This window comes from Vipera ursinii (assembly GCF_947247035.1).
Source record: "Vipera ursinii genome assembly, chromosome: 3".
Lineage (NCBI taxonomy): Eukaryota > Metazoa > Chordata > Lepidosauria > Squamata > Viperidae > Vipera > Vipera ursinii.
The window spans coordinates 6,278,230-6,290,936 of record NC_139516.1 but is presented as its reverse complement, the minus strand read 5'-3'; the positions used below and the strand labels follow the sequence as shown (position 1 = coordinate 6,290,936).

Here is a 12,707-nt window from a genome sequence, read left to right as displayed (position 1 = left end):
TGCTATCCTGTCACCCCTCGTCCTTTTCTTCATTAAACTAGACACACACAATTCCTACAACTGTTCTTCGTATGCTTTAGCCTCTGGTCCCCTAATCATCTTTGTTGCTCTTCCCTGCACTCTTTCCAGAGTCTCAGGATCTAATAACAAATAAACCATCATCAAACATATCAATCAGAGTTCTTAGTCAAGGCAAAAAAGACCAGGCTCAAATTATCTTATTTGGGAAACATCATGTGAAGAGCCATCCCTATAGAGAAGGCTGTGATGTTGGGAAAGCTGGAAGGAAAGAGAAGGGGATGGCCAACAGCCTGATGAAATGGCTCAGTTATGGTGGTGATGGGGTCACCATTGTAAGTCCAAAAGGACCAGATTAGGGACAGGTCATCATGGAGACAATTCTATGTGACCATTAAGGATCAAAAATGGATCCGATCTGGGTGGGTCATTGGGACGAGAGGTTTTGTCTTCTGAGTTTTTGGAATTGTGCTGGAAGCCATCTTCAGGGAACTTTTCTCTGGCTCAGTGTCTGCTGTTGTGTGTGTGATATTTATATGGTGCTTGTTGTATGTGGCTTTTTAGATGCTGATTGGAGTGTGTTGATGGCTGCCAGAGGCGTGTTTCTTGAAGATCAGCTCCAGCACCAATCCGAAAACTCGGAAAACTAAACTCCTGGTCCCGGTGACCGACCCAGACTGGGTCCTGCAACATTATCCTGGGACACGTAGAGTTGCCTTCATTCATCAAAAAAGACTTGATGGAACATAATCAATCAGTCAATCAACCCAGGGACCCAAATGGAGCTATGTGACAGAATAGATACGGCCTTAACTTTGCAGGGCTCAAAACTCCAGAATTTTCCTTACGTAAAGGGAAAATACTCCAGCTGTTAAGCCATACCAGTTCTGGAACGCCCCAAGATTTATTTCCAGCCATTAATAGGAGAAAACAGCTGAGGCATAAATGGATTTGGATCATCACAGTATCTGCTGACTTTTTAAAATCTAAGTTATTTTTGGCAGGTTTTGTTTTTTTTAAAAAAGACTAAAGAATAAAATTTAATAACAATTTTTCCATATGTCTTTTCAGTTCATTCCAGCCTGATCCTGCACTGCCCTCATCCAATCCTTGAGTCATTAGACCAGAAAAAATATCACTATGTATTGCAGTGGTACCCAGTGGGACACCAGGGACCGGTTCTTTGGAGAGGGGTTTTTGCATGGACTGGAAAGGGTAATAATAATAATAATAATAATAATAATAATAATAATAATAATAATAATAATAATAATGATGATGATGATGATGATGATGATGATGATGATGATGATGATGGTGGTGGTGGTGGTGGTGGTGGTCTTGATGATGATGATGTTGGAAGGGACCTTGGAGGTGATCTAGTGAATCTAGTCCAACCCACTACTCAGGCATGTCAAACTCTCAATGTCACGTGTTGGGACTGTTTTGCCATTGCCGGCAATGGGGTGGGCGTGGCTTCCACGTGACACAAATGGCTGTCCAGTCTCTTCTTAAAAACCTCCAGTGTTGGAGCATTCACCACTTCTGGAGGCAGGTTGTTCCACTGGTTAATTGTTTTAACTGTCAGGAAGTTTCTCCATAGTTCTAGGTTGCTTCTCTCCTTGACTAGTTTCCATCTGTTGCTTCTTGTCCAGCCTTCGGGCGCCTTGGAGAATAGCTTGGCTCCCTCTTCTTTGGGGCAGCCCCTGAGAGATCGGAACACTACTATCATGTCACCCCTCGGCCTTCTCTTCATTAAACTAGACATACCCAATTCCAGCAACCGTTCTTTTTATGTTTTAGCCTCCACTTCCCCTAATCATTATTGTTGCTCTTCTCTGCACTCTTTCTAGAGTCTCAACATCTTTTTCACATCGTGGTGACCAAAACTGGATGCAGGATTCCAAGTGTGGCCTGACCAAGGCCTTGTAAAGTGGTATTAACACTTCATGTGATCTTGATTCTATCCCTCTATTGATGCAGTCTAGCACTGTGTTGGCTTTTCTGGCAGCTGCAGCACACGGCTGCAGTATCTATTTCTATTGTATATAGGTAGTCCTCGACTTAGTATCTATATTGGGAGTAAAATTTCCATTGCTAAGCAAGGCAGTTCTTCAGCAAGCCCCACCTGATTTTACAAACTTTCATTCCATGGTTGTTAATTGAATCACTGCTGTTGTTAAATGAATTAGGTGAATATGTCTCCCCTTACTGACTTTGCTTGTCACAAGATTGCAAATCACATAATCCTGGAGGGCTGCAACCGTCGTGAATACATGTCAGGTGCCAACCCTCCGAATTCTAAACACGTGACCATGGGGATGCTGCAACACTTGCAAGTGCGAGGACCGGCTGCAAGTCACTTTTTTTCAGTGGCATTGTAACTTTGAATCGTTGCTAAATGAATGGTTGTAAATTGAGGATTACCTGTAGTCCTTGAATTTGTGAAGTTATCCCTTCACCAAGGAATTGCATCTGAAGAGGTATGTTTTTCTCTGTATAGGTAAGTCCTCGACTTACAACAGTTCATTTAGTGACTGTTCAAAGTTACAACGGCCCTGAAAAATGTGACGTAGAGCTGCTTTTCATAGTTACGGCCTTCGCAGCATCCCCATGATCATGTGACCAAAATTCAGTTGCTTGGCAACTGGTTCATATTTATGACCTCTGCCGTGTCCCGGGGTCACGTGATCCCCTTTTTGCGACCTTCTGACAAGCAAAGTCAATGGGGGAAGCTGGATTCACTTAACAGCCGGGTTGCTAACTTATCAACTGCAGTGATTCACTTAACAACCGTGGCAAGAAAGGTCGTAAAATGGGGCAAAACTCACTTAACAAATGCCTTGCTTAATGACAGAAATTTTGGACTCAGTTGTGGTCGTATGTCGAGGACTAGTTCTTAACTCGCAAAAATCACCCTTTGGAAACTGATTGCTCATGTGCAAAGCCAGCGGTGAGTGTTGCGAAACCGAATGTGCGGAATTATACTCCAGCTTTTCCAGCCTTAAAATTGATTGGGCAGGTTCACCCAACTATGACCACTTAAGTCGCTGTTCCAGTCCATTAACTCTACTCTACTTTCATCTTCATTTGATCCACGGAGTTTTATTTTAAAGCCACTTAAAATAACTATAATTTGCAGGGAGGAGGCCTCTGGGTTCCCGGGGACAAGGCTGATAAATGTTACACCAGCTGAAAAATAACTTCCTTTCGTTGGGACAGGATGAGAAAGATAGTTTCAACACCCCCCCCCACCCCCCTGAAAAATATAACATCTTAAAGAAAACACAAGAGGAAGGGCAGCAAATACCTGTAGGGTGTTTCATATAATAGATCATCCTGTTAAGGCAGGATTTGGAGCTGAACATTAGCTCACATTTTTCCATCCAGAGCATATTATTACTCAGCCAGATGTTTTGTTTTGTTTTTCCCCTAGGAGTGGCGTCTGCAGGGTAGGGTCAAAAAATTCAAAAGGAGAGCACAACAGTGTGATAGAAACTAGGCCGGGGTAGGCAACCTTGGCTCTTTTATGACTCGTGGACTTCAACTCCCAGAATTCCTGAGCCAGCATGGCTCAGCATGGAAATCTCTCCCTTTTCCCTCAGCCTGGCTGGCTCAGGAATTCTGGGAGTTGAAGTTCACGAGTCATAAAGCAGCCTAGGCCTAGGGTAGGCCACCTTGGCTTTTATGACTCATGGACTTCAACTCCCAGAATTCCTGAGCTTGCATGGCTAAGCATGGAAACCTCTCCATTTCTCCTCAGCATGGGTGGCTCAGGAATTCGGGGAGTTGAAGTCCACGAGTCATAAAAGAGCCAAGGTTGCCTACCTCTGAACTAGGCCTTTTCTTTTACAGGTAGTCCTTGATTTATGAGCATAAGGGTGACCAGGATTTCCATAGCTAAGCAAGGCGGTTACATGAGTCGCGGCTAATGTTACGACCTTTTTTGCCCTGGTTGTTAAGCAAATCCCTGCAGTTGTTGGAGTGAACAATGTGGTTGTTAAGTGAATCCAGTTCCCCACACACACATTGGCTTTGCTCATTGGGAGTCAGCTGGGAAGGAAGAAAATGGTGATCACGTGACCCTGGGACGTGGCCACCACCGTAAATGTATGCCGGTTGCCAAGAACCCAAATTCTGATCACCTGACCGTGCAGATGCTGTGATGGTTGTAAGTGCGAGGAACAGGTCTAAGTCACTTTTATCAGTGCCATTGTACAGGTGGTCCTTGACTTACAACCATTAGTTGTAACGGACCAACAAAAGTCACTTATGACCGTTTTTCACACTTATGATCTTTGCAACATCTCCATGGTCACATGATCAAAATTTGGATGCTTGGCAACTGACTCGCATTGAGGACCGTTTCTGTGTCCTGGGGTCACATGATCTCATACTGCGACCTTCTGACAAGCAAAGTCAATGGGGAAGCCAGATTCACTTAAACAACCATGTTGCTACTAACTTAACAACTGCAGCGATTCGCTTAAGAACAGCGGCAAGAAAGATGTAAAATGGGGCAAAATTCATTTAACCACTGTCTCGGTTGGCAATTTAAATTTTGGGCTCAATTGGGTGTCGTACATCAAGGACTACTTGAGTGTTCGAATGGTCACTAAATGAACACACTACCTCTATGTGTGTTTCCCACATTTGTGGGTACCATCTTGGCTTTTTTTGACCACAGCTTGTGAACATCCCTAATTCCAGAATATGATCTCTGAAACAGCACCATTTTCTTATGGAAGAGAAATGATGGAAGGAGAATAGGTGTAGATCAGGGGTAAGCAAACTTGGCCTTTTTATGACTTGTGGACTTCAACTCCCAGAATTCCTGAGCCAGCCACGCTGAGGGGAAAGGGAGAGGTTTCCAAGCTGAGCCATGCTGGCTCAGGAATTCTGGGAGTTGAAGTCCACGAGTCATAAAAGAGCCAAGGTTGGCTATCCCTGCCCTAGCGGGATCCACGTTTTTGGATAGTGTGACAAGTGGGACATAGGTCACAAGAGGTAAGAGGAAGTCATGGGAATTGGGGCACTGGTGAAATTTTTTTTGGCAATGGGTCATTGCCAAAGTTGATCCATTCGTGGACTTCAACTCCCAGAATTCCTGAGCCAGCATGGCTCAGCTTGGAAACCTCTCCCTTTCCCCTCAGCATGGCTGGCTCAGGAATTCTGGGAGTTGAAGTCCACGAATCATAAAAGAGCCAAGGTTGCCTACCCCTAGTGTAGATGAAAACAAAGAAAGTCCATTTGCCTCATGAAAAAGCATCTTTGGGATAACTATGACCTGGATGACTGAGAATCTCCATAGACAGATAGTGAAATGACCACATCTGCGGTGCTTGCCAAGTGGTCCAAATTTACAGGCATTGGCAGAGTCTCACATTCAAGCAAACGGTCACAGCTTCTGGAGGCAGGTTGTTCCGCTGATTAATTGTTCTGTCAGAAAATTTCTCCTCAGTTCTAGATTGCTTCTCTCTTTGCTTACTTACAATATTTTCGCCAGAAACAGATTTGGAGAGAACTCCTGAGAAAAATATTAAACTCCCTTGAGGGCAAAATGCCAAACATTTTCTTTGATTTGATGGACAGTTTAGGGCTGGTTGGTATGGCAGTTCAAGAGTGTATAACCTACGGTACTTTTCTGACAGACACAGATTCTTTTCAAGAACGGACTTGATTTGGACTTCAAAGAGGTTGGCTAGTAACAAAGAAGAATTAAAGAAATTCCCAGAGAAGGTAAGTATTGCTTAACGAACTAAAGCTTTTAGAAAGCAATTATCTGCATTAACAGCAAGGGCTAAGGAGATAAAAAATGAATTATGTAAAGCAAAAAAAAACAAAACCCCAAAACTGAGTTTGTGAATAAACCAAAGGTAAAGGTTCCCCTGCACATGCATGCTAGTCGTTTCCGACTCTAGGGGCCGGTGCTCATCTCCGTTTCAAAGCCGAAGAGCCAGCGCTTGTCCGAGGACGTCTCTGTGGTCATGTGGCCGGCATGACTAGACGCCAAAGGCGCACGGAACGCCGTTACCTTCCCACCGTAGTGGTCCCTATTTTTCTACTTGCATTTTTACGTGCTTTCGAACTGCTAGGTTGGCAGAAGCTGGGACGAGTAACAGGTGCTCACTCTGCTACGCGGCACTCGGGATTCGACCCGCCAAACTGCCGATCTTCTGATCGACAAGCTCAGCGTCCTGAGAAGAAATGCTATTGAAACTAAAAGAAGATGATCCTGTATTAATGGTCAGCGCAACCCTACAAAAAGCATTTTCATCAATATTATTCCAATTTATTATTCCTACTACACCCCTTACAAAAGTTCAAAATAATGAATTATGCATACACACTATCATTTCGAAACTTATAAACCCAAGTTTTTGTACCCCCTGGAATATTTTCTCGCACTCCCAGGAGTGTGTTTGTAAACCCCCGGTTGGGAACTCCTGATCTAAAGAAATAAAGTCTACAGAGGATTATAGAGGAACAGAATGAGGTTATGAAGGGAGCTGTACAAATAAGGGAATTTTCCAAACTTATAAAAATATTAAATTAGGAAAGATTCCTGGGCCAAATGATGATCAGCTTTTTGTCCCAAAGGTGCTTTTTCAAAAAGCAACGGGACTTTCTTTGTTTTTCCTTGAAGATGTTTTGGTTCTCATCCAAGAAAAGTCTTCAGTCTCCAAGAACTTCTTGGATAAGAAGCAAAACATCTTCAAGGAAAAGCAAAGAAAGTCCAGTTGCCTTTTGAAAAAGAAGAAAAAACACCTTTGGGGCAAATTAAAAGAACTTGATGCATTAACAGGTTTCATGACTAACAATATGAAGACAATGAGTGTTCATGGAAAATATGAAAATAGAAGGTCAAGCAGAATTGATGAACAGAACGGGTTTTAAGATTGAGAAGAAGATAAAATATCTGGGTACCACTGTGAGAAATACGAATTGCATATTATTTCAAAATAATTACATCAAGACATGGAATGGAGTTTTGAAAAGATATTAAGATGAGGAAAACTGCAACTGTTTTTATAAATCTGTTTTAACTTTTTTAATGTGTATTAACTTATTCATGGGCATTGTTGTTTAATCGCTTTTAATTTTTGTATCTTGTTTTTTAATATGTATTGCCCTGTTCACCGCCCTGAGTCCTTCGGGAGAAGGGCGGTATACAAATTAAATTAATAAATAATAAATAATAAATAAATAAACTGTCATGGCTGGGGAGAATTTCAGTGACAAAAATAAATAAGCTTAGAATGAAGTTTTTGTTTTTAGATCATATACGTTTTGACAACTGATGCACCATTTACAAAGTGGCAGAAGGATCAATCTAAGTTTGCGTGGCAGGGGGAAAAAAACACGAGTTAAATATAAGGTGTTAGATGGAAAGGAAAGCGGAGGACTGTGTTTACCTGATTTAAAATTATATTTTGCAGCTTGCTGTTTGCTTTGGATGAAAGAGTGGGAGTTGCTGAGAAATAGAAGGCTTTGGGAGTTAGACATGACCTGAAATTTGGGTGGCATGGATATTTGTGGAACGACAAAGACAAAGTTGATGTGGATTTTCAAAATCAAGACAACTTTGTCTCACTGGGTCATTGTTTCAGATATATTTCCTTACCAGATTTCTTAATGCCTGCAATAATGGCAGAGGTTCTAAATGTGCTGAAAAAGTTCTTAAGAGATTCTGGAGTTATTCAGAGATGTATCTGCCTTGAAAATAGCCCATGTTGAACAGTACAGCACGATCAAAACACAGGAGACGTTTTATGACACTTGTTAATATGTCGTTAAAATGCTTTATGCTTATTTTTATGTCATAAATTGTTTTTTTTTAAATTTGCCCTTTCTCAATTCCATGGGGGTCATGGGTTCAGGATTTTGGACGCCTTCTGTAAATTAACCCAATTGAAGTACAGTACCTTGGTCAAAAATGTTTTGCCCTATGATATATGATTTTGCCCAGTTGAAGGTTACAGACTCCAGAGTTTTAGTAGTACAAAGATTACGTAAGATATGCCATGTTGAGAAAATGAAATAGACACAAACTCGGGTTGTGGCTGAAAACGCCACAAGAAGCATTTTGTAGATGAGAAATCAGAAGCAAACGCAGATAGCTAGCTTATCATGAGATGTTAGACTTTTGTCCAGAGTAACATAAAATAAAATGAAGACAAGAACTAATGAAGGGGAATATCTGTAGCTCGGGATTGACCTGGGGGTGGTGGTGGTCCTTGGTGTTCTCTGAGTTTCATAGTTTTCTTGCAGATGTTTCATTACCCAAACTAGGTAACATCATCAGTGAGCTAATGATGTTACCTACTTTGGGTAATGAAACGTCTGCAAGAAAAGAAGCAAGTTCAGAGAGCACCAAGCACCCCTCAAGAGAAGGACAGATGGTTATGGTTGTCAGTGATTCTCTTATTTACAGTTATCAGACAGCTTTAAAATAGTCAAAATAGTTTATGGCTTTAAAGATTGTAGGACAGAATTTGAAACAGAATTGTTTCCAAATGATGGAGATGTAATTGCTAAAATGCATAAACGTTTATTGAAATTGGAAACAAAAAGAACAAGTTCCTACCTGAGCAGGGGGTTGGACTAGATGACCTCCAAGGTCCCTTCCAACTTTTATTATTATTATTATTATTATTATTATTATTATTATTATTATTATTATTATTATTATTATTATTATTATTATTATTATGAATGTGTCACAAAGTGAGCTAAAGTTTTTAATTATAATATATAGATGGAACAGTGGGAAAATATGTTGTTGAAAGGATTGAAATTTACATTGCATTGTAATTAGGTATTTTTTTATAAAATGTACTATTGGCATATGTCACCAGAGAAATTGTCTAGAATGTATAAAGGCACTTCAAGTTTACGTTGCAAATGTGTGCAACAAGAAGGGACATTCTATCATGTTTGGTGGACGTGTAAAAAAGCTGGAAGATTCCGGATTCAAATACATTTATCCAGAGGATTTATTAATATTAATATACAATTGATATCGCCTTAGGTCTTCTTTTGGGATTGATGGAAAAAACAGTTGGAAAAAAGTACATGGAACTTTGTTTGTCTATATGATAATAGTAGTGAAATTGTTGTGTGCACAAAGATGGAAAGATTTAGCAACATCTACAATTAAGGGATGGTTGGTGAAGATCATGAGATGGCTAAATTGAGTACTTTGATTAGAGAAAAGACTATTGCATTTATCGCTGACTAGAAGGCCCCTATAGAGTTTTTGCGTGAAACAGAAAAAAAATGATTTTGATGATTAGACAGGCTAAATTTTAGAAAGAAGAGAGTTATATGGTAACCATAGAGTAAGCGGTAAATTTATAACTGTACTTATAAAGGTAAAGGTAAAGGTTCCCCCGCACATGTGTGCTAGTCGTTTCTGACTCTAGGGGCCAGTGCTCATCTCCGTTTCAAAGCCGAAGAGCCAGCGCTTGTCCGAGGACGTCTCCGTGGTCATGTGGCCGGCATGAGTAGACGCCAAAGGCGCACAGGACACTGTTACCTTCCCACCGTGGTGGTCCCTATTTTTCTACTTGCATTTTTACGTGCTTTCAAACTGCTAGGTTGGTAGAAGCTGGGACGAGTAACAGGCGCTCACTCTGCTACGCGGCACTCGGGATTCGACCCGCCAAACTGCCGACCTTCTGATCGATAAGCTCAGCGTCCTACCCACTGAGCCACCGCGTCCCTTATATATAAAGATAAAGGTTCCCCCGCACGTGCGTGCTAGTTGTTTCCAACTCTAGGGGCCGGTGCTCATCTCCGTTTCAAAGCTGAAGAGCCAGCGCTTGTCCGAGGACGTCTCCGTGGTCCTGTGGCCGGCATGACTAGACGCCAAAGGCGCACGGAACGCTGTTACTGTACTGAAAGTTGAAGTCCACAAGTATTAAAGTTGCCAAGTTTGGAGAAGCCTGGTTTACTACATTAAAAAAAAGGAGGCTTACGTGATTAAAAATGGCCAATGAGTCAGTTTCAAATCAGATCAGGCATAAATATTCCATAAACAAACTGAGAATCTGGCTAGAGGTAGTTCCTCATGGAGAATATCAATCATGATTCACCAGGAGTCAAAAATGACTTGCTGGTGTATTATCAGTCGATAACATCGTTTCGTTTTTGATTGGACTTTCTATTCGTCAATGCTGAGCTCAAGCATCAAACTTGGATTTAACAGAATAACAGAGTTGGATATCTTTAGTTCAAACAGGAGATCCTACTACACCATTTTAAACAAACGGCTGTCCAATGTTTGGAGCACCCACAACTTCTGGAGGCAAGTCGTTCCACTGATTCTGTCAGGAAATTTCTTCTTAGTTCTAGGTCACTTCTCTCCTTGATTAGTTTCCATCCGTTGCTTCTAGGAGAAAATCCACAGAAATTCTGTGGATTACATAGAAATTCACAGAGGTCTCCAAGTGAATCCAACTGGCTGAACCACCTGGGATTCTGACTCCTCATCCTGCAGGTTTTCTATTTTCACCCATCAGGATTATTTAATTTATTTACTTCTCACCTTTATTATTTTAGCAAATAACTCAAGGTGGCAAACACCTTCCTCCTATTTCCCGCCCCCCAACAGCAACCCTGTGAGTTGGGTTGGGCTGAGACAGAGGGACTAGCCCAAAGTCACCTAGCTGGCTTTCATGCATAAGGCAGGATTTGAACTCACAACCTCTTGCTTTCTAGACTGGTGCCTTAACCACTAGACCAACTGGCTCTCTAGGATGGGAATGAGCATCACAACAAGATCCATCACTAAGTAGCTTTGATCTATGCGGGATGATTTATACCCTATTTCCTAATTTAGAAAAAAGATGCTGCTTCGTGAGACTGTACATAATTTGAACTTAGTCTCTAAGCTTTTTCAAGGAACTCACCAATTGACCTACGACTGACACCATCTTTCTCTAGTTATCCTGCGGATTACAAGTCACAGAATTCTCTGCTTGTTCATTGTCCCTACTGGGTAGACCAGGAGTCTTCAAACGTGGCCCTTTTATGATTTGTGGACTTCAACTCCCAGAATTCCTCAGCCAGGCACGCTGGCTGAGGAATTCTGGGAGTTGAAGTTCACAAAGTCATAAAAAGGCCAAGTTTGAAGACCCCTAGGTTAGATGTTCTGAGCCAGTTGTAGGGAGACTGCTTGACATAAATATTATTCTCCAGAATCGGTCACAATTGCTTTCAGGCTGGCTTATGAAAAATGATTAACTTCCTTGAAGATTTATCCTGCCTGGAAAACAATCCTAACTTCCTCTGATATATGAGGACACCAAGATGTTTCCATAAATATCCATCAAAAGGCCTCGGAGTTAGGAAATATTGCATCTCCAACAAGATCTTGGGAAGTAAAGAATCTACAGAATCATGAGGCCAGATGGAGGAAATAGTAAAAATTCATACAGTCATTTCCTGATATGCCCATTGCTTAGCAAGCATCATCCTCCCTAACAGCAATTTATACATCTGCATCACTTACAAAGAAAATCAATCAAACAATTGTAAAGGGGAAAAAATATGCTCGCTCTTTTCCAACAGGAGCTATTTAGCACATCCACATGAACATCTGCTAATTATCGGTAAAATTTTGTAGCCTACTAGCGGTGCTCTTTCTGTTGTTGCTGCTCATCAGATTTATCTATTATATTTATTCGTTAAATTCATTTGCCACCTATCTCACCATCGGGTTACTCTGCTTGGCTTACAACAGTAAAGCGGAAAAATGATAAAAATGCAAACTTAACAAGCAATGAAACAAAAATAAACAATAAAATAATATTAAGAGATGGGTGGAGAGAGTAGGAAGCACAGGGAAAACTCTTAATTGCTGTCAATATCTGGGCTTCAAGCTTCAGGACAACCACTAGAGGGCAGCAAAGAGATAGGAAAAAGAGATAGGATCCCTCTAGTGGCTTTTTGGATGTTTCCACCCTAAAGATTGATGTGTAATAAGTAGCTTTGCCTGTTTGGAAACTTTCTACAGCTCCCTAAACCTACCTTCCCGAATGCTGCATCACACTTCTCATTTTAGAACATTTTTTTTTTAGGTATAGGGATGAGAAGTGACAGTCCAAAGATTTAGGTACTTACGATTGATGGCTGGCTGGTTCCTCATTGCTCCGGCTGATGTAGCTGGTTGGAACATAGCCCGTGACTCTGTCTCCAGAAAGGCGCCTTGCTAGGACATAACCCCCCTCCTCTTTAAGGACATGGAGTTTGTCCCCTCTAGTCACGCTCAGCTCCTCGGCATTCCTAGCCGTGTAGTTGTACAGCACCCCCCGGAGGGAAGCTTTGTCTTCAGCAGGGTCAGGATCCAGCGTGGGATGTAGGGATCCTGGGATCGGTTCCCAGGAATCGAAAGAAGGGTTACTGGAGGCTCTGTTGGGCACACACTTGTTCCAGAACGTATGAAAGAAATGCAGGTGTTTTCGGATGAAACTGTCCATCCCTTTCTCGGGAAGATTTAGCTTTGCTCTTGCAACAAGCTGCTCGGAGTGAAGAAGGAAAATCCGGTTAGCTTCATAGCTGCTTCTTTCATTGCTCGTCGTTCAATGAGTCAACATTGCCCTCCTGTCTTCTCTCTCCCAGGGCCAAAAGAAGTGAAGTGAAATGCTTCCCGGGTCCTTGGATACCTGAATGTGTTTGTAGGCCAC

General features: G+C 41.7%; 1 protein-coding gene across 1 annotated transcript in view; it reads right to left on the bottom strand.

The window, feature by feature from the left end:
* The window catches only part of SRMS (src-related kinase lacking C-terminal regulatory tyrosine and N-terminal myristylation sites), a gene marked incomplete at its 5' end in the record, with an annotated part of 48,761 nt that extends 36,261 nt beyond the window's left edge, over positions 1–12,500 (bottom strand). The window contains one exon of the mRNA XM_083360925.1: positions 12,145–12,500. Coding sequence (XP_083217051.1) covers positions 12,145–12,500 — 356 coding nt within the window. The remainder of the gene's footprint in view (positions 1–12,144) is intronic.
* Positions 12,501–12,707: the final 207 nt, after the last annotated feature.